Here is a 20,952-nt window from a genome sequence, read left to right on the forward strand (position 1 = left end):
CTGCATCAAATTTCTGCCTTGTTTTTGTCATGTTTTTCACGGGGAAAAAAAAAAATAATAAAAAAAATAAAAAAGTGAAAATGCAGTGAAAATAGAAGCAATATCCAAAGTAATAAAAAAGAAAAAAAATAGCAAAGAAGAAGAAAATATTTTTCCAGTGAACGTGCTTATTGCCAGAATGAGTTAATAAAGGTAGTAAGATGTAGAACTCACAGGAAACTCTACATCTCTGGAAGAAGAAAATGGGACAGTTATCTGCAACAATACAAACTGAACCAAGGTGGCCAATTTGCAGTGAAAGAATAGTTGAACTTCTAGAAATTATTTCCAGAGAAAATGACTGATCTAATGGTATTTCATAAAGTAGCAATGATACAGCCGGATTTCTCCTTAGTGGAAAACATCACGGAGTGAACTTTATAGACGTGCTTCCTCATTATGCTTTGAGTTATATTTCAAAGAGAGATCACAGCTGCAACATGAACTCAGCACACAAATTAAAAACGCTATTTCTGAGCTGGCTGCTATCATCAAACAAGTCAATTATTGCACATCACGCAGTCAAAATGGCAAAATACACGGCAACTTGCTTGGACATTGTTAAAAACATACGGACTGAGAAGTTGTATTTTTGAATAAAAAAGTAACATGCCTCAGCTTTTCAAATACTTCTTCGTGCTCATGTGCTTGATCCAAAGCTTGCCAATTCAGTAATGCTGATTTTATGACAGGACTACAATATAAAGATGGATTTTTGAGCAGAATTTCGTATTTATTACTGAACCTAACATGGCAAGCTTCTCCTGTAAAGAGTTTGTGTGAACATTTTTACACACGTACGTAGCCCTAGTGAACCACCTTTTGCACATCATTAAGTTCCTCAGAACCTCCTGGACATTTCCAGAGTCCATAATGAGAGCAATGCCATCCACACTCCTGCAGGATTTTGATGTTAGACTATTTAATAAGTATTTGACAAACAGCACAGTATATATTTACCTAGTCCTTTTCCTAGGCATTTGAAAGGGCAAAACGCCAGGCCCAGTTCTCCATTTCTTCATTTTTTGTAAAACACTGCTGAATCACCATGCCCTGATTTACACTGCTGCTGCAGACTAGAGGGTTTACCACAGTCGGGACAAAAATTATCAAATCCATTCCACAGTGAGAAGTGCTACAACACACAGCCGGGGAACAGCAAAATAGGAACTGACGGAAAGGTATAATCCTTTCAAAGCGACTGCAGTTATTCTCATGCTGAAGCTGAGCAAAACTACCGCATGGAATCATTATAAATTCAATGCAGGACCTAATACAAGACTTCATTTTATCACTTTCAGAAATACAGGTGGGGTTTTTTTGTTTGCTTTTACAAACATTAAAAGTGAGCCTCCTTTTTATTTACTATAAATTTTTGCTCCATTTTTATGACTTTAACTTTCTCTTAATCTAATATCAACAGAAACAAAACGCCCAAGAATTTCTCTATTGAACACAACCTCCCCTCCTTTTCATCCCACCACCACCCCAGGAGAACTTCACTGGCTTCTGTCTCCTTGCTGTGCTCCTGAAGGTCGCTCAAGGCTGCGAGAGGCAGAGCAGAACAGGGTCTTGCCCCCACACACCACACCACTCCTGCACAGTCACACCTGGAGCAAGCAAAGACCTTAGATTCTGACCACCAAATTTGCCCATTTTCTTCAACAACACAACCACGAGGATCCGTGGGGCTCAACGCAACAGATTTGCTTGGTTCAGTTGATGAGAAATAGTTCGGGAACACAGTGAAGAAGAGTTAGACTTGAAGGCAAGGCACGGCTCCAGCCAGCCGCTTGCACTTCTCCACCTGACAGTCTACAGCAGCACGGAAGAGAAGCTGAGCTGGCCCTGCATGGCTCCAGAACAGGCCCACCTGGTCTTACTGCAGCTGTAATGTACCAGCAAGGACCAGCATTTTCTTCATCTCACCCTCGCAAGTATCCCTCCACACAGCCTGTGAAGCCTGCAGCAGCTGTGATCTAATCGACTTGTAAGAAACAGACAAGTTCTGAGCACCAGGACAAAGCATCTCGGCTGACACTGGTTAAACCCAGGATGTACTTAAAAGAAGCACAACGGCTAACATCCTTTTTGCCAGAAAACTATGCTTTCTCCTCATAAATAACAGCAAAACCCACGGCTCTGTGATGGTACTGAAAGACAAGAAACTACATGCCAAAATCAAGCAAAGTTCTGAGAAAGTTGAGATACAGCACTTAGAAAGCACTAACCAGAGTGCCCACTGCAAACTGCAAGTTTTAGTCAGTCTCACAGCTCCCCAAAAGAGAGAAATGCCATTACCTCCAGTAACAGGAATCAGTCACACAGACGTTACAACCCGCTATCTGAAAAACTTCCACGTCCTGCATTTTTCACACCAAAAATCCTCATCCGGTCGCTATCATAACATAGCTTGAGCAAGAGCTTTGTTCACAACATAGGCTTAGCACTCAGATTACCAAGTGAGAGAAGATTTTCTCCCACCTTGAAATTTCGCTGCCTTACATCACCACAATCACAGCCACGTAGAATTAAATGCATTTATTCAGCATTTTCCTGTAACTCAGGGTGATTTTCTGAACTCAGGGGATGCAAAATACACAATTCACACCTCTGGATGCAAAGTCATGCTCAGCCTTAACCATGGCAACTCTCCCCTTCAAATCAGGACTAAAATCTGTTCATCCACACAAACCGGGTTATGGGAGTCAAGTGCTGATGAAATGACAAAGGACATCATCTTACTTTCACTAAGTCCATAATAAAGCTCCCACCGACTTCAGCAAGAGCAAAACCCAGCATCGGATTTCTACAAATTATTATTATTCTCTGCAAAGCACCTTCCACATTTCCCATCAGACCCCTCCAGAAGGATGATGGTCTCTCAACTTCTTAATAATATTGCCTCATGGAAAAGCACCTCTGGCTGCCAGCACTAATTTAGCTTAAGGTTTAAAAACAAACAAAGAAACAAAAACAGAATAAAAGACAGAATTTACATAGTTAAAGCCACTTGTGTATTTAATTGAGTATAAATTTGTGTGAAACTGCTTTGGAACTGAGGAGAAATTAACACTGCTAGCTTCTGAACAGAGAAAAAACATAAGAAGTAGTTTTGTAGGTCACAGTCTTTTCATACCTTTTTTCTTGAAGTCTTTTAGTTGCATGCAGATTGACCGTAAGTATTTAATTCATAAACATACATTAAAGGAGAAGGTAAAGTTCATCTTCACGTGCTCGGGGGCACTTCAGCCTGAAACATGATTTGCAACCTAAAAATTGACTAATTAGGCCTTCCTCTCGAGCGAGCTGACAGACAGCACACCTGGCAGCTGCTTGCAGGAATATTTTCTGCACAGAAAGCATTGGCACCCAGCTCCTAACACAAGGGCAAAATGCAGATAAACGCCTTGCCCACCTCACAGGAACCACCTCAGTGGTTACAGCTGCTACTCACCAGTCTGATGGTGAAAGCTTCTTCACACCTGTGGGACCTGCAACTGGGCTTTTTAATTCAATGATTGCCTTCAAATTAACAGAGCACAGAAGGATTCCCATGTGAAATGGGAAGCTCTATTCAGATTCCCCTACCAGTGCAAGCACGTTCAAAATTCAGCAATGAAACTACCACAGTGCAACAAACGTTCAGTTCTACATGTGGCATTTTATGTGTCACCTCTGGACCTGCGACTGGAAGTCAGCAGACACCAAGATTTCAGTTTAAAAAGTGCTGTTGGAAAAGCGTCTTGAATTCAAGACATTCAAGACTCTCTTGAATTCAAGAGAGACCATTGCATCTGCTGTGGTCAGGTATCAACACAAGCCATTAGCACATCTCCCTTGGAAAGAGAAAACATTAGGAAATACTTTAGTTACTCTTCAGCTAATTAACACAGCCTACTGATGGTGTTTGCCACAGTGAAATTCTGCAGTATTACTGTATGTATTCAGTTGCTCGTCTTCTTTAGTGATAAGAGCTCACGACACCATGTTGAGAAAACATCCTTCTGCACTGAGGTACTCTCTGCCCTGAGCCCCTCGTACAGTTCATAATCTCTATAATAGGAAAGGCAAAGAGTAACACTATAGCAAATTACACACGCTCTTCATTTTCTCTTTCTTTGCTAACAGAGATTGTAAAGATAAAGCACTTGACTTTTCTTGAGCAGGTGCCTCACAAGACATTACACAAATAACGACAATTTTATACATTTTAGAGAAATTAATTACTAACCAACAAATCAAGGTTTTCCTCCAAATAAGAACTACAGAGAGCAAATAAAAAGCAATTCACAAGTACTGTCGCGCCCTCTGCAGTTGATGTGTAAGCTCTGCAAATACACCTGCAAAATGAGGAACTTGGGCAAATTCCTTGCCCATACCAGGAAGTCAAAACCTCTTCGTGCTGAAACTCAGCACAATTAACATTTTCATGACGTTACCTTACTTTTTGGCATCACAGGGATGTTGTACGGGAACTTTCAAATTCTCCTTTTGCCCACAAAAGGATGTGGAAAGCTGTTTTGTTGTTGCTGCTGTTCAGAGTCAGGTTCCTCAGTGGTACTTCTGGCATTCCCTCTTGGAACTGGAAAGCAATTTGCAATGCCTCATCAGAATTCGTTCTTTCTGGTTACTTCTAAGAAGTACCCAAAATAAACTGTATTTATGAAAAGTTGTGTTAATTCATCCATTGATCACAGATTAAGCATGTTTTACCAGTCAAACAGCTGCGGTATTTGGTTTTATAATGTGAACAGGGCATTTTGTAGAGATGCGTACAGCATCGGTTTCTTCCCTCGGATACCCTGGCACAGTATTGTTTTTCACGTCAAATTTTTAGAAAACATTTGACACTTACTCTAGGGCCGGCCACCTTTAGATGTCTCTTCAAACGTGCTAGCCTAAGGGCTTAAGAAAAAACCAACTGTTTGTTTTAGAGCCTCCTCATCAAATACTAGGTACGTGTTTAGTCAGCTAGTAAGAGATCTTTACTGACTTGGCCATAAGCAATTAAGAAGATGAGGTGAGCCTGACCATAAGCAACACAGGAGATGATTTACACGAGAAGCTTTCTGCCACACGGTGAAGCTTTTAAACTTTAACCTCAACCACCTGTTGTAGTTGGTAGCGCTGCAGCACGACACCTGAGGGAGCTGCAACAGCATTCCCCGCTGCGCTACCACACTGCTGCCAGGCAAATCTCGAGTAAAAAGCCAGCAGGCTCTTCCCCTGCACCTCGTCCCGGGCATTTGAACACTCGGGTACAGGGGGGAAGCGGGGACCCCCGCCCGCTGCCCCTCGCAGCCCACCCGTGATGGCGGACCCCAGGGGCGCGGCGGCAAATGGCGGCGGGGTCCGGCCCTGCCGCCGGGCACACCCCTTCCGGGCCCCGCGCCCCTGGCAACGGCGGCCGCTTCATGGACGCCACGGCCGAGCCTCCCGAGGAGCCCGGAGAGAGCCCCGGGCGGTCTCCTCCTGAGGAGTCGGGGCCTCGGGCGTCAGAAGCGGGAGCAGAACGCCAGGAGGCAGGGCTGGGGGCTGCGAAGTACCCTGCTCGGGTACTACCTGAGTCTCGCCCTCGGTCCCCTGCTGAGAGCCCTGCTGACGAGCCGGTGCCGGCCGGGCACCCTATAAATTACTGACCCGAACTCGGTGTCGCCCACAGGGGATGGAACAAGCCTCTCCTGAGCACCAGGGGCCAGAAGGATTCAGCCAGCTGTATGCAGAGGGACAGGACTCGCAGGAGGCGAGCCGAAGCGTGGATCAGGCGCGAGCACTGGGATCTGACCCTTGCCAAACACAGGAGCCAAGAAGTGCCTGTCAGACGTACGGAGGAGGACAGGAGCATTACCAAGCCCATGAGGATGGGCATGGCCCCTACCAGCCACACGAGCCCGGTTACGGGCTCTATCAGCCAGGATACAGCCCGTACGACGATCCGATACCAGATCCCGAAGCCCGAATGCTGGCAGTGCAGAATGCAAAAGCCTACCTGCTGACGAGCAGCACAACATCTGGCCTCAACTTGTAAGTCTGCAAAAGAGACAAGAAGGAAAGGGGCAGGATGAGAGCAGTGGTGACAGGGTAAGGGGCTATGCTGTCAGGGACGGCAGAGTGTGGAAAAGCAGAACATGTTATAAATGCAGTGTTTAATCGCTATGCTATAATTGTGTGTCCGGCCCCTTTCAATCCAAATTCCAAAGGGAATTTATGGTGTTCAAAGAGCCTTCGATTAGATTGAGGCCAGGCTTGAATTCTGCTTTAGCTCCTCGGCCAGATGTGGGGTAAACGAAAAATGGAAGGTGAGGCTACTCTTGATTATATTGCAAAGAGGCTAGTTTCAAGTCTAATTTCCCAAAATGCTGCATGATCCCTTTGCACCTAACTGTTCCGATTTCTTTGACGCCCAGGTGATTACCTTGTACTTTTGATATTAATAATAAAATAAAATAAATAAATAAATAATAAAACAATATTGTAAGACTTCCGTAATAGTAGGTCAGTAATAATACTTATATTCCTATGACAGATACGATCATCTTGCTAATACGCTGACAAAGATCCTGGATGAACAGCCCACAAATGTGGTAGACATAATTGAGAATATCAGCAAGGACGTTAAGTGGGCTCAATTTCGGAAAAAAATGGATACTCTTCGAGATGAACCTGCAATGCCTCCAACGTTTGAATCTGCAGAAAGGAGTAAAAGTTTGTTCCTCAAGTCAGATGAAGAAGGAGATGAAGAACTAGACGAAAAGGTAGCGAGTTATTATCAGGCACCAATAGATAGCAAATATACTGGAGAGATGGGTGGCAGGAAGGCAGAAGGGAAAAGGTGGAAGTTGTGGTCTCCCTCATAATATTGCCTCTCGTGATTGCATGAAATGATTACAGCCACAGTAGCATGTACCCTCTTCACAGTTCGGTTGGTCCCGTGTCAAGTTGTGAAGAAATCACAGCTGGTTACGTAGTTTGGAATTTAGTTGCTGCAGTAAGTCTCATATCCCGAGCTTTTAAAAGCATAGATGTTCTGGAGATGATAAATGGAAAGGAAAGTTTACAGTATCTCTTGTACGCTTGTTGAACCTTGTGCCACAAACACGAGGCAACACCGCAGCGCTGTTTCCAGGCATCAAGGCCTCTTATACAGAAAACGTGTGCTAGCGCTGAAGTCCTTTGCAGATCCCTCGTGAGAATTCTTTCTGTACTTTGCAGTAATTAAAAGTGAATTTGAAAATTGAGATCTTGTATTCTAAAAGCTGCGCTTCGTCTGTGTTCTCTTCTTTATCCTTACAATGTCATTTTTAATTTTTCTGAGTGATAGTGGGAGATGTAAATGAATGTCAGCAGAGCTTTTGGAGAGAGCGCACTATAGGAAAGTGAAGTATGACTTTCAGTAGATAAATTGTTCAATCCTTCAAATGGATAATTTTATTATTACTCAGCTCTAACTCACGCTTTCCTTTACTAGGGAGAGACTCCTCTGCCTAATGTGATGGAAACAGCCTTTTATTTTGAGCAGGCTGGAATTGGCTTGAGCAAAGATGAATACTATCACATATTTCTTGCCCTTAAAAAGCTCATTAGTGCCCAGCCAATCCAGGCATGTCGCTTCTGGGGCAAAATTTTGGGCCTGGAGATGAACTATATTATTGCTGAAGTGCAATTCCAGGAGGGAGTAGAGGAGGAGGAACCAGAGGAGGAAGAAGAGGTTCCTGATGAAGGAGAGAAAGGGCTGGGTGAAGTCGAAGATGAAGATGAGGAGAAAGAAAAAGAAGATGAGCCACCAAAGTCTACCTATAAGCCCCCACCTGTCATCCCAAAAGAAGAAAATGGAACTGGGGCTAACAAATACATCTACTTTGTTTGCAATGAGCCTGGCAAAGCCTGGGTGAAGTTGCCTCCAGTGACACCAGCACAGATTGTCTGCGCCAGGAAAATCAAGAAGTTCTTCACTGGCAGGCTGGATGCCCCTGTTGTGAGCTTCCCTCCTTTCCCTGGAAATGAGGCCAACTACCTGCGGGCACAGATAGCTCGGATCTCAGCAGGAACCCACGTCTGTCCCATTGGATTTTACCAGTTTGGGGAGGAAGAAGATGAAGATGAGGAAGGGGGAGGAGGAAGAGATACGTGTGAAGAAAACCCGGATTTCCAGCCTCTTTCTGTGGCTGAAATGGTGGAGTCTCTCTCCACGTGGGTACACTACGTGCCGAGTATTTTAAAGCAGGTAGGTCCTCCCATAGGCCACGCTGACCTCAGATACCATTCTCACAGTAGTGCTTCAGGATGTAAATGAAGCCCCTCACCCACCCATTTGAACTATTCACCAGAAACAGGACTGGACCGAAAAGATTTCCTACAGAAAATGTATTAGAAACCTTCTATCATATATAAATGTGTTGCACATATTTAAATATTAGAAGGTTCCTAAATCTACACGTGTTTCATGATTTTTTCCATCTTCAGGTGCAAACCTATCTTTAGATAATCATGTAGGATTAGGCCTTGATAGATAATTATTTCTGGCAGCCTTCTACATTGGGTTACCTCTCCTGAAATCCTCGCTTGACAGAAATGTTTTTAATTCTGTTTTCCTGAATAGGATGCTAAATTTCAGATAGCTTGTGATTGTATGCTAAACGAAACTTATTTGTTGTTTTCTTCTGGTTTACCTTCCGTTGCTTGCTTTCTGCTGTGAAGCATGCAAACAAAAAGGCTTAAAAACTTAAAACCAAAACTTTGTAAATAAAATTGTAGCATAAAATATTTATTATATCAGGTTAGTGCTGGAAAGAGGTTGTACTAATGCGGTCATCTTTCCTGGATACCAACTTAAGAACGGTAGTGTAAAATAAGAGCAAGTGCTAGGAACTGAAGTTTAATTTTATTGCCAGTAAAGCAATAGTTCTAAAAATAAAATCTGTTACCATTAGACTTTTGAGAACATTTTGTAATGTTCCTCCGACTGGTAGCTAAAAAACAAGGCAGACTTTAAAGGAATTCTGTAAGAGTCTTTAAAAGTCTGTAAGTGTTCATCTCTCAGCTTGCAATAACTGGTAATCCAGCAAGGATACAAACCCAACAGACAACAGGCAAGGATTGAACTAAATTCCTGTCTTCTGTTCACTGTAAACATAAAGATAATTTGGCATAAAAACATGGGATGCTGTGGTCTTTCTTGTGCCTTCTGTGTTCAGTAGTTGTTGAACTGAAATACAGAGTACAAGGTAAGACTTTTCACACGTGTTGTTTGGACTTGGGCCCAGGTGCACAGGGACAGGATGTTCTGTCATCTTCTGTGCATATTCACAGCCTGTGCCTGACAAGGAAGGGACAGGTAATGCCAGCATGTTTGTGCCCAGTGAAGGCCAGCAACAAGTTACTGTCTCTTCACAAGATGAATATTGAAATATGTGTTTGCTTACTGATATGATCCCAGCCAATAAGTATCAGCATGGATTGATTGTACTTAAAAGAACTGAAAACTACAACATAGCTGGAAGCTGATCAGAGAGCCATGGGGTCATTCTGCAATAGTAAGCAGGGATAAGGAATGAATGAGGGATAAAGAGAGCACTCTGCCAAGAGGATACGTACAGCTCTCTGTCAAAAATGTACCAATTCTGGAATACATCTTTTTTTCTTTCTCCCCCACTTGCGCTTGTGTGTGAACCAATTGTTTTAACTGGCTTTCATTTCTTCATTGATCGTTGCGTGTATTTATTATTCTCCCTTACTGATTATAGGGTCGTTGTGTTTGGATTAACCCTTCACAAAAATCAGAGGAAGAAGAAGAGGAAGGTGAAGAGGAGGAGGAGAAAGATGAGGAGCCAGATGAACTCCAGCAAGAAATAGGACCTCCCCTTCTCACTCCACTCTCTGAAGATGAAGGTACTCCTCATGGAGTACGATTTTGGATAGAGCCACTGGGATTGTTGGCATTTAGGTAGTAAATATCTGAAGTTATAGGCCTCTGACGCTTCACAGAACAATGTAGTTTGCCACGGTAGGGTAACCGCATTCTTTTACAAAATTAATCAGATGTGAAATGGTTAACAGGATTGACCTTAAAACTGAAATGATTGGGTTTACTGGTTAACAGTCCTGCTGAGAATAAAGGGAAAAAATATTCAGATGTGTCAGGCTACTGGAAGTTCCAGACAGCTCACCCCTGAAATACAGTCAGCTATTTTTCCATCACCTTTATAGGCAGAAGAAAAGCGTGGACACAAAAATAAATATATATTCACACATGCATAGATATACAAATAAGAATTTATATCCTCTAGCAAAGACTGCAGCAACTCATAGAGATATGGAAACCTAAATATTAGATTGTAGCCACAGCAAATTATTTTTCTACTCCCCATTCTTTGATCAGGGTGAAATACGTATGTAATTTATCCCTCAGTGATAAACAATCCCTGACAAAAGAAACAGCAGCGAGTACTACTGCATTTCAAGAACGTGATCCTTTCTGTATGGGACTGTTGGCATCCATGTGATACCTGCCCCTGCATCCAAACCACCTGTCTGAACACAATGTCTGCATTTATTGCTTGTGACTTAGTTCTTCTAACGTGCATCTTAATATAACCGTTGCCTGAGTTCTGTGAAAGCCTTGTAGCTCAGTCCTAAATATTTTGTAGTGGCTTGTAAGTCAATTTATTCATGTAGCGTGTGTTTGGCTGCCTGCAGGAATTCAAAACATCCCTGCTTGGACAGCTCAGCCTTCTACAAACCTGATCCCCCAATATGCTGTTGCAATCCTTCAGTCGAACCGATGGCCTGGAGCATATGCCTTTGCATCTGGCATGTGAGTAGCCAGCTGACGTGGTTACAACACAGACCATACGCTGAACACAGCCATGCTCGATGAAGTCAAATTTGGTTTCTTATTAATGTATTGACTGAATTGTAACTATTTCTGAGACTGCTAGAGAAAGCCACTTAAGAGTGCGCAGCATCAGTATGTGTTCAAGACTGGAAATGAAGAATCTTTGGAAATGCTAGCATGAAACTGATGCATGCACATGTCCGGTTGGTGTCTGGCCACAGTCCTGGATTTAAAACCTGTATTCTTGAGTCTGTGGTGCTTTTTACAAATGAGCTTATTTCTTTTGTTCTAATTTTCAGTCATTTCTATTAGGCACAGTACAGTCACTACCACTAGAAGCTTTAAATGGGCACTGGAGTGGGTGTCGGGAATGGCTCCATGTTACTAAGGTGAAGTTGGAGTCATACTGCAATATCACACAGTGACAGAGTGTAGCATTCATCATTTTTGCACTTGGCGATTTTTAAGTGGAAGGTTAAATATTGTGCAAAAAGTGCAAGCATAGAATGGTTTGGGTTAGAAGGGACCTACAGATCCTCCAGTTCCACCCCCACTGCCATAGGCACCTCCCACTAGACCAGGTTGCCCAGGTAGACGAGCCTGGCCTTGCACACTTCTAGAAATGGGGCATCCACAGCTTTTGCGGACAACCTGTTCTGGTGCCTCGCCACCCTCAAAGAATTTCTTCCTCATATCTGATCTATATCTACCCTCTTTCCACTTTAAAAGCATTACCCCTTATTCTGTCGCTACATGCCCTTATAAAAAGTCTCTCCTCGTCTTTGTTTTAAGACCTCTGTTAAGTACTGAAAAGCTTTGATACTTCAGGACTGAAAACTTTCAACTTGAGGTTTCCTTGGAGCCTTCTCTTCCCCAGGCTGAACATCCCCAGCTCTCTCAGCCTGTCTTCACAGGAGAGCTGCTCCAGCCCTCTGATCGTTTTCATGGCCCTCCTCTGGACCTACACGAACAGCTCCACATCCTTCTTGTGCTGGGGGCCCCAGAGCTGGGTGCAGTGAATCCAACAGCTAGGAAGAGATGTGTTCCTTTAAACACCTCTTACAGGGAGCTTGCACTCTATTTGCACAGCAGAGTAAGGAGCCCTGAGAGGATCTGCACTGATAGATATTTTGTTGCAGGCAGATGGTGTGAACTTTTCACTGTTTTTTGTTTGTTTGTTTGTTTGTTTGTTTGTTTTTTCCCTCAGGAAATTTAATAATATCTACTTTGGCTGGGGTCACAAATACAGCCCAGAAAACCATACACCTGCACTGCCTGAGCCAGTGCAAAAAGAGTACCCCGACGGGCTGGAGATCACCGAGGCCGCGGACCCGACGGTGGAAGAGGAGCTGGCTTTCAAGGCTACAAAGGAGAAAGCCAGGGCTAAGAAGAGGAAGACGAGGAAGAATGAGTAGGTGATGAAGAGGAAGACACGATTATGATATAGGAAACACGAATACTTGAAAAGATTAAATATTTATAGGGTTTTTATACATGGATCCTAAATGAGTTGATCTTCAGTGTAGGCGGAAGATGCTTATTTGGGGGGTTACTGTAGGCTCCTTGCAGCTGCCTCTCCCAAACAGATGAATAGTGTTTTAATAAATGGAGCGTAAACAAGCTCATCTTAAATGTGAGTTTCAGATGCCTTATTTTGGGGGTTTCTGTAGGCTCCTTGCAGCTGCCTGTCCCCAAAAGATTGTTTTATATGGAGTGGTAATTCGTGTCGAGAAAATGGTTGATATTAATAAAGAAGGGGGAGATTTGGGAATGTGGCCATGGGGGTTGGAAAACCGCGTGATTGAGATAACACGACTTGACTCTTAAGGACGAGGCCATAAGGAATATAAAAGAGCTTAGAGGGAAGAAAGAAGGGTGATTCAGGAGACTCCATGCAGTCTCCAGGTTCTCTTGTTCTCCAGCCATTAAGGCATGGAAGTTTCTGGGTGTTTGCTGTTGTTGTTACATTCAAAGTTGTTTGACCAATGAAAAGTTGTTTTGAAAAGAACTGCTGTGGGGTGAAGGGTTTAAGAGGGGAGACTGCCCTCAAGATAAAAAAAGAAAAAGGCAACACGATGAAGTTATGTCATTGTCACATTAAGGGGTGTAGCTGATTACGGGCCCGGTCGGATTCAGGGTACTGAACCAGTCGGACATTCACCAAAAACACGTTAACCGTCTGGGGGTCCCGTCAGACGTTCACCAAAAACGCATTAACGGTCTGGGGGTCTGGTTGGATTCAGAACACTGAACTATCACGGACAACCACCCTCACCCTCGTTGCACTTGATGAGAGCTATCAGAGTGCAATCAAGTATGGTTTATTACAGCAACAGATAATCAAGTTCTTTTGGATTGCTGGCGATAGGGACTGTCTGCAACAGCAAGCTAGTATGCATGAAACACACAGGTGTTATAGGTGTTACAGGTGTGTTACAGGTGTTAGAGGTGCGCAGCCTAGAAATAAATGCGTTAAAAGGATCAAAGACTCTATAGAGATTTCTAAGCAAGTATTCAGATCTCACCCAAAGGCGTCCCAATGGGGGAGAAGAGAGGCTCAGCCCGCCGACTGGTCCCAGGGGTCAGGAGGTCCTCAGGATGTCGTATTCCCTCGGGATGGTCTCTCCCCTGACGGTGGAATCTTCCCTCACATCCCCTCTCTCTTGGGCCAATTTATACGATTTTCTATCTTTTAGGTGGAGCTTGAGTGGCTCTAGTCAAGCACATCTTAGCTATGACTGGTGTCAAGTTCTCCCGTCTCCGTTTGGGGCTTCTGTGGGCTCCTTGGAGCCGCCTCTCCCTCGCGGGCGCCATTCCGCGCCCTCCCCTCAGCCCCGTCCCTCAGCCCCGTCCCGGCTCCCCTCAGCCCCGTCCCCGCCCCCGGCAGCGAGCGGCGGGGCCAACAAGAGGCGGCCTCGGGCCCCGTTCGAAGCCGGCGGCGGCCGGGCCCGGGCTGCGGGACGGCTCCGAGGGGCTCCGGCGGCTGCTGAGGCTGCTGAGGCGCCGCGGGGATGGCTGACGAAGGGGCCGTTACCGTCTGCGTGCGGCTGCGGCCGCTCCTCGCCAGGTGAGGGCGAGGGCGAGGGCGAGGGGCTGGGCGGCGTGGGGGTGCGGGTGGAGCTGGTGAGCTTAGCGGGGTGCTTTGTCTCGTAGGGAGAGCGCTCTGGGGGACGAGGCGGCGCCTCACTGGAGGAGCGAGGGGAACACGGTCTCAGAAGTGAGCGGTGCCCGAGCCTTCAGCTACGGTGAGTGTGTGGGAAGGAGCAGCTGGGGCTGACGCGGGCCTGCGGGATGCACGGCCGGAGTGCGCGCTGACACTGCTTGCCGTGGCGTTGGCAGCATCGCAGCTCTCTCGTGGTGCTTCTCCCGGCCTCGTAATGCCTCAGGGGTTGTGTCTGCGGTGTTTGTGTGGCAGTGCTGGCCAGGAATTCTCCTTTGGGAGTCGACGTCCTGCTCTCAGCGCCTTTTGCTGTGCTGGTCTGCGCTGCAGAGTGTTGTTGGAGCTCTGTTGGTATGGAAGTGAGGTGGAAGATGCCCTCTGTAGCGCTCCCATCTCAGGGACAAGTCGCTGCGCTGAGCCCAGAGCATTGGGGTGACGTGCACGTGAGATCCTCTTGCTCGAAGCATCTTCCTGCTGATCCACCGTGCTGCCTCCAGACACAATTTTTCCAAGTCTTGTCAGGCTCACAGTCCTGATACGTAGATCAGCCTTAACCGTTTTTAGGGTTGAATGGGACGACTGCATCTGACATTCTTAGTTTCTTTGAGGCTCTGTTGTCTTTGCATCATCACTGTTGGTGTTGAGTTTAATCTTTAGTTCCTGAAGTCTGGCACAGTAGTGACACAACTGTGTTTTATGTCTAAATCATCCTGTAAAGACTCTGTCCATGATACAATAATTGAAGTCAGCATTGCTGACTTTTTTAAGCGGGAAGAATATTGAACTTACTTCAGGCTTTCAAAAGAATCGTAAGCCAGACTGGTCAATGCTAATAGTTCCAGAGTTCTCTGGGAATCTAGGTATAACATGGGATAAGCCTGCTAGAAAGGATTCACTGGGTCTGCACCGAGAACATAGGACACTGGCTGCCTAAGCATAGGACACTGAAGCCCTCTGTGCTGGGGAATGGACTAGCAGATTGATGTGAGCATATCAGGAGCTGTGTGTAAGGCACTGACTTCATGTGACAAAGCTGCTCCTTATGGTTTTTGGGTAGTCTGAGTCCACTAGAGACCGCTGTCGTTAACCCTGGACTTTGAATGTACAAGGCTGTTGGTTCTTCTGAGAAGGTGAAGTGGCTGTGATACGTCTGGTTCTTGTCCAGCTGCCATCTGTATGGACATGCATGAGATCCAGCTGGATTGATATCGCATAGCATATCATCAGATAGCCAAATATGTATTGTGTCCTCACTGTTAAGTTGGGAAGGCTTCTGTGCAACTCATTGCACCACTCCAGGGGCCCAAAACCTGTTATATGGTAGGAAGTAAGGAGAAAGTACAAATTGAAACGTTATTTGCAGAGTATTTCACAGAATCACAGAATTTCTAGGTTGGAAGAGACCTCAAGATCATCGAGTCCAACCTCTGACCTAACGCTAGCAGTCCCCACTAAACCATATCCCTAAGCTCTACATCTAAACGTCTTTTGAAGACTTCCAGGGATGGTGACTCCACCACTTCCCTGGGCAGCCTGTTCCAATGTCTAACAACCCTTTCGGTAAAGAAGTTCTTCCTAACATCCAACCTGATTTGCTTCTGCCTTGAGTATTTTGGGTTATCAATATTGGTTATGTGAAATGTTCGCTGCTCCTTTGAGGTGCAGAATACCTTAGGGTCTACAAAAGTATTTAAATCCAAGTAATTATTATTTTTTATTTTTTTTCCTGCAAGTGCCAATATTAATTGCGTGTCTAAATACAAAATAAACTTTGTAAATGAAATTCACATTCCTCTGGCCCTGACTACCTACTAAGTGAAGACTATTAATGCTCATTTGTGATAGACTTTGATTCATTTGGGTTATTCTAAAAGACTTGATACTGGGTGCTGCTGTGTCACAGTGCATTTTGGTACTGGAGATTTAACTCTGGACAATCCCTCTGAGCATAACATAACACAACACCCTGACATGTTGAATAAAACAACATTTAGATACATCTTCAAGAAATAAAATACTGTGTAATACCTAGGTGTCCGACTGAAAGAAGGCTGCAATATAAATCGGAGTTTGTTCATTCTGGGCCAAGTTATCAAAAAGCTTTGTGACGACCCTTCTGGGTAAGTGCTTGTGTTGACATACCTCTTTTTGGACAAGTCACTGATAAATTAAGAAGTTAAATCTCTTTAGACATCAAATAGTATTCTATATAGCTCTCCTAAATGTTCTGTCACCTTAAGACAATACTGTTTTTTCATAGAAAAATGACTTTTTAAATCTGTTTTCTTACTTTCCCCTCAGTTTCATAAATTACAGAGACAGCAAGCTGACTCGAATTCTACAGAACTCTCTTGGAGGAAATGCTAAGACGGTTATTATTTGTACAATCACTCCTGTTTCCTTTGATGAAACACTCAGTACTCTTCAGGTAAACCTTCTTGCCTGTTGTCGAGCATCATTCTGCCTCTAGACTTTAATATTGATGGCTTGGGGTGGGGGGAAAAATGTGACGGGCAGGGGTCTTTAGTCACTGGAACCTTCTAAAGGTCCTCTGCACTTGGGACATGAAATGTGTCTATTTTGTACTCTGCGTGTTCTCTCGGTCCCATTGTTGTACTTGTTTGGCTAGCTAGAGCTTTTTGGCAGTTCGACAACGTTTTAGACATCTTCTACCAGAAGAGAGGGTAAATGAACTAGTGATGAACTTTAGGCAGGATTGTCTTCTTGTGGTGCTATCTAGATCTTTATATTGAGAAATAATTAGGTGTGGTTTTGCTTAAGCACACTTTTCTGCCTGTCGTGGTTCCGCTCAAGTGGGCAGCCGAGCTCCACCACAAGCACTCTCTCACTCCCCCTCCTCAAAGAGGAACGGGGAGAAAATATGATGAAAAGGGCTCAAAGGTTGAGATAAGGACTAGAAGATCACACAGGAATTATTGTAATGGGCAAAACAGACTCTGCATAGGTAGACAGTAAGATTAATTGTTTATTACTAACAAGCTAGAGAAGTGAGAAACAAAGGAAAGAAACCAAAAGCACCTTCCCCCCCATCCACCCTCTTCCACCTTCTCCCCCCGAGCGGCGCAGGGGAACAGGGAATGGGGGGGGTTATGGTCAGTCTACAGCACTTCTTCTCTGCCGCTCCTTCTCGGTCACTCTCGTCCCCTGTGCTGTGGGGTCCCACCCACGGGATGCAGTCCTTGATGAACTGATCCGGCGTGGGCTTCCCACAGGCAGCAGCTCTTCCAGAACTGCTCCAGATATGGGTCCGTACCACGGGGTCCATCCCTCAGGAGAAAACTGCTCCAACCTGGCTCCCCTACGGGCAGCAGCTCCTGCCAGGTCACCTGCTCCTGCGTGGTCTCCTCTCCACGGGCTACAGGTCCGGCCCGGAATCTGCTCCGGCAGGGGTCTTCCACAGGCGGCAGCCTCCATCGGTGCAGGGCCACCTGCTCCACCGTGGTCTCCTCCACGGGCTGCAGCGTGGAACCCTGCTCCACCGTGGTACTCCATGGGCTGCAGGGGGACGTCCTGCTTCACCATGGTCCTCACCACAGGCCGCAGGGGACTTCTGCTCTGGCGCCTGGAGCACCTCTCCCCCTCCTTCTGCACTGACCTTGGCGCCTGCAAGGCCGTTCCTCACTCCTCAGCCAGAGTTGACTGGAGTAGAGCTCTCTGGATGTAATGCTATTTCTCTTATTTATTCTTTGAGTGATTAGAAAACTGAAATTCATGTTTAAACTTCTTGTGCTGCTAATGTGAATTTTAGAATTACTGGAAGTCATATTTGACACGACTAATTTTAGTACTTGACAGTGAAGTGTAGAGACGAGGACAAACCCAGTTCTTGTTTTTCTCCATCACTATAGATTCAACAGTTAACTGAGACACTAGATAGTGTATCAAGTGAAAAAGACCAGCTATTGGCTGAGAGAACTAGTCATTCTTCTCAGCTTAAAGAACAAATCTCATCCATTAGTGAAGAAAAAGATGAGCTACAAAAACTTCTTCAGGACACCAGGTCTGAGTGGGACCAGCTCAACGTGGAATTGCAAAAATTCTGAGATGGTTGGTGTTGCAAGTTGCACACCTAAGTTAGGAATAATTTATCTCCTTGAGTGGTACTTAAAAGTACCATGTGCACAAGTCGATGGGGCCGGATGGGATCCACCCAAGGGTACTGAGGGAACTGGCAGAGGAGCTGGCCAAGCCACTGTCCATCATTTATCAGCAGTCCTGGCGATCGGGGGAGGTCCCAGTTGACTGGCGGCTAGCAAATGTGACGCCCATCTACAAGAAGGGCCGGAGGGCAGACCCGGGAAACTACAGGCCTGTCAGTTTGACCTCAGTGCCAGGGAAGCTCATGGAGCAGATCCTCCTGAGAGTCATCACGCAGCACTTGCAGGGCAAGCAGGCGATCAGGCCCAGTCAGCATGGGTTTATGAAAGGCAGATCCTGCTTGACGAACCTGATCTCCTTCTATGACAGAGTGACGCGCTGGGTGGACGAGGGAAAGGCTGTGGATGTGGTCTACCTTGACTTCAGCAAGGCTTTTGACACCGTCTCCCACAGCATTCTCCTCAAGAAACTGGCTGCTCTTGGCTTGGACTGGCGCACGCTTCGCTGGGTTAGAAACTGGCTGGATAGCCGGGCCCAAAGAGTCGTGGTGAATGGAGTCAAGTCCAGTTGGAGGCCAGTCACTAGTGGCGTCCCCCAGGGCTCGGTGCTGGGGCCGGTCCTCTTTAATATCTTCATCGATGATCTGGACGAGGGCATTGAGTGCACCCTCAGTAAGTTCGCAGATGACACCAAGTTAGGTGCGTGTGTCGATCTGCTCGAGGGTAGGAAAGCTCTGCAGGAGGATCTGGATAGGCTGCACCGATGGGCTGAGGTCAACTGCATGAAGTTCAACAAGGCCAAGTGCCGGGTCCTGCACCTGGGGCACAATAACCCCAAGCAGAGCTACAGACTGGGAGAGGAATGGTTGGAGAGCTGCCAGGCAGAGAAGGACCTGGGAGTGATGGTGGATAGTCGGCTGAATATGAGCCAGCAGTGTGCTCAGGTGGCCAAGAAGGCCAACGGCATCCTGGCTTGTATCAGGAACAGTGTGACCAGCAGGGCGAGGGAGGTGATCGTCCCCCTGTACTCAGCTCTGGTGAGGCAGCACCTCGAGTACTGTGTTCAGTTTTGGGCCCCTCGCTACAAGAAGGACATTGAGGTGCTTGAGCAGGTGCAGAGAAGGGCGACGAAGCTGGTGAGGGGCCTGGAGAACAAATGGACAGCAAAAGACTTGTAGCAAGCCATGGGATTTTTGCTGTTTCAAGAAATCCCTCAACAATTCCGCCTTTTTTTTTCTTCTTCTTCTTTGAGCAAACCAAGCCTGATGTAACAGTTTTGCAAGTAACCCTATAACCACTTTTATCACAATACAACACAGTGATGATTGACACTACCACAAACAGAATCCTTAATCCCTCTTTGACTAATCCCAGTAACCATCTATGCATCATTTCAAACAAATCAGTGAACCATTGATTGAAAGGATTGATATCATATTGAATCTTTCTCATGTGCTCTTTCAGGAAAGTAATGGATTTGTGAATTGACTCATTATGATCAAAAAGGTTTAAACAGCACATTTGCTCAGAGTCCTCCCCCCCACGGCTTTGAGCCAAAAGCAAGATGTCAATAGCAGCTTGATCCTGTAAAAGCACATGTCGCAGACTATTTTGACCTGGTAACATCTCCTCGAGTATCTCTGTCGGGGCATAGGCTTGCTTCTCAGCCCAGCATACCAATTTTTCTAAGTTCTTAATTGCGGCCACAGATGCCACTTCTGGCACTAAAATTGCCAATGCCGCTCTAGCTGCAACACCAAGCAATTCAACATTATCATTGCAATCTGGTGCAAGCAATGCCCATTTATGTCTGGTGATCTCACACAATTGTGACAAGCTAGGAGCAAATATAGTAAGTTTATCTAAGTAACATGGACTTCCAATAGCATTTGCAGGGATACCTTGCCAGGCCCTATCCCCACAAATCAGAAAAACATCAGGAGGTAAGGCCAAAGCTGTACAATTGTTACAAACACTGTAGTTGTTACCCCTTGTCTCTGTGCCTTAAGCCCCTAAACCCTGCCTAGCAGTGTCATTGTAATCACAGGTGTTATTTGTGTTTCTGTACCCGTATGGCCCTTTCCAAGTTCCTGTAGCAGGATCTCGGTAATTCATTCTTATTCGTGGTAACACATTTGGTGCTGCTCTATTTATTCTTTGAAAATTAATACTTACAGGCAGGTCTTCTCGGTCCCTAGTCAAACATAAGTGATTCAAGACACCCAATGCCTCGGAGAATCGTTCATCGATGTTCCTGATCTCTTTTGATCTCACTAATTGTTCCTTTAAAACCTGATGTGATTGTTCAACCATCACTTGGCCTGTGGGAGAAAATGGAACACTCATTTTAGGCTGAATCTGTAGGAAAATCCATTCCAGAACTCAAAAATGCTGCCCTATCATTCCACCCTTGCCATCACCTGTGTCACTTACACTACTCCTATTACCCGTGCTGTTAGTGTCAGTGGCATCCTGCTGGTACCGTTTCTGTCTTCGTCGCCCCTTACTCTCCCCCTTTTCTTTTTGCCACTGACCATTCACCACAACTGGATAAGACACATGATTGCTAGTTAGGAAAGAGTGTAACGTCTGCTATACGGCTGCAGGCAGTGCCGGCTGCAACCTTAGAAGCTGTTTGTGACAGAGCCTGCCGGTGGGCATTTGGCGGTGTAATCCGTGGCTCTGCACTCCTGCCCCGCAATAAAGGCAGTAATAGAGCTAAGTCATCGTTAGTAATCAGCACAATATGGCAACCCCACGGAATGTTATCCAGGAACATAGTTATAACACCGATCTGG

The 20,952-nt window shown here is 45.5% G+C and overlaps 1 protein-coding gene across 1 annotated transcript; it reads left to right on the forward strand.

Annotated features, from left to right (window-relative positions):
* Positions 1-5,707: 5,707 nt before the first annotated feature.
* Positions 5,708-18,100, forward strand: LOC311208963 (radial spoke head protein 6 homolog A-like; the record flags this gene model as incomplete). Its single annotated transcript, XM_084286013.1, has 9 exons — positions 5,708-6,066; positions 6,569-6,797; positions 7,511-8,266; positions 9,786-9,930; positions 10,738-10,855; positions 12,084-12,287; positions 13,579-14,025; positions 16,338-16,464; positions 17,906-18,100. The coding sequence occupies 9 exons, from the start codon at positions 5,708-5,710 to the stop codon at positions 18,098-18,100; spliced, it is 2,580 nt and encodes an 859-aa protein (XP_084142139.1).
* Between the last annotated feature and the right edge of the window lie 2,852 nt (positions 18,101-20,952).

The sequence above is a fragment of the Netta rufina genome, assembly GCF_964035555.1.
Source record: "Netta rufina genome assembly, chromosome: 4".
In the NCBI taxonomy this organism is placed as follows: Eukaryota; Metazoa; Chordata; class Aves; order Anseriformes; family Anatidae; genus Netta; species Netta rufina.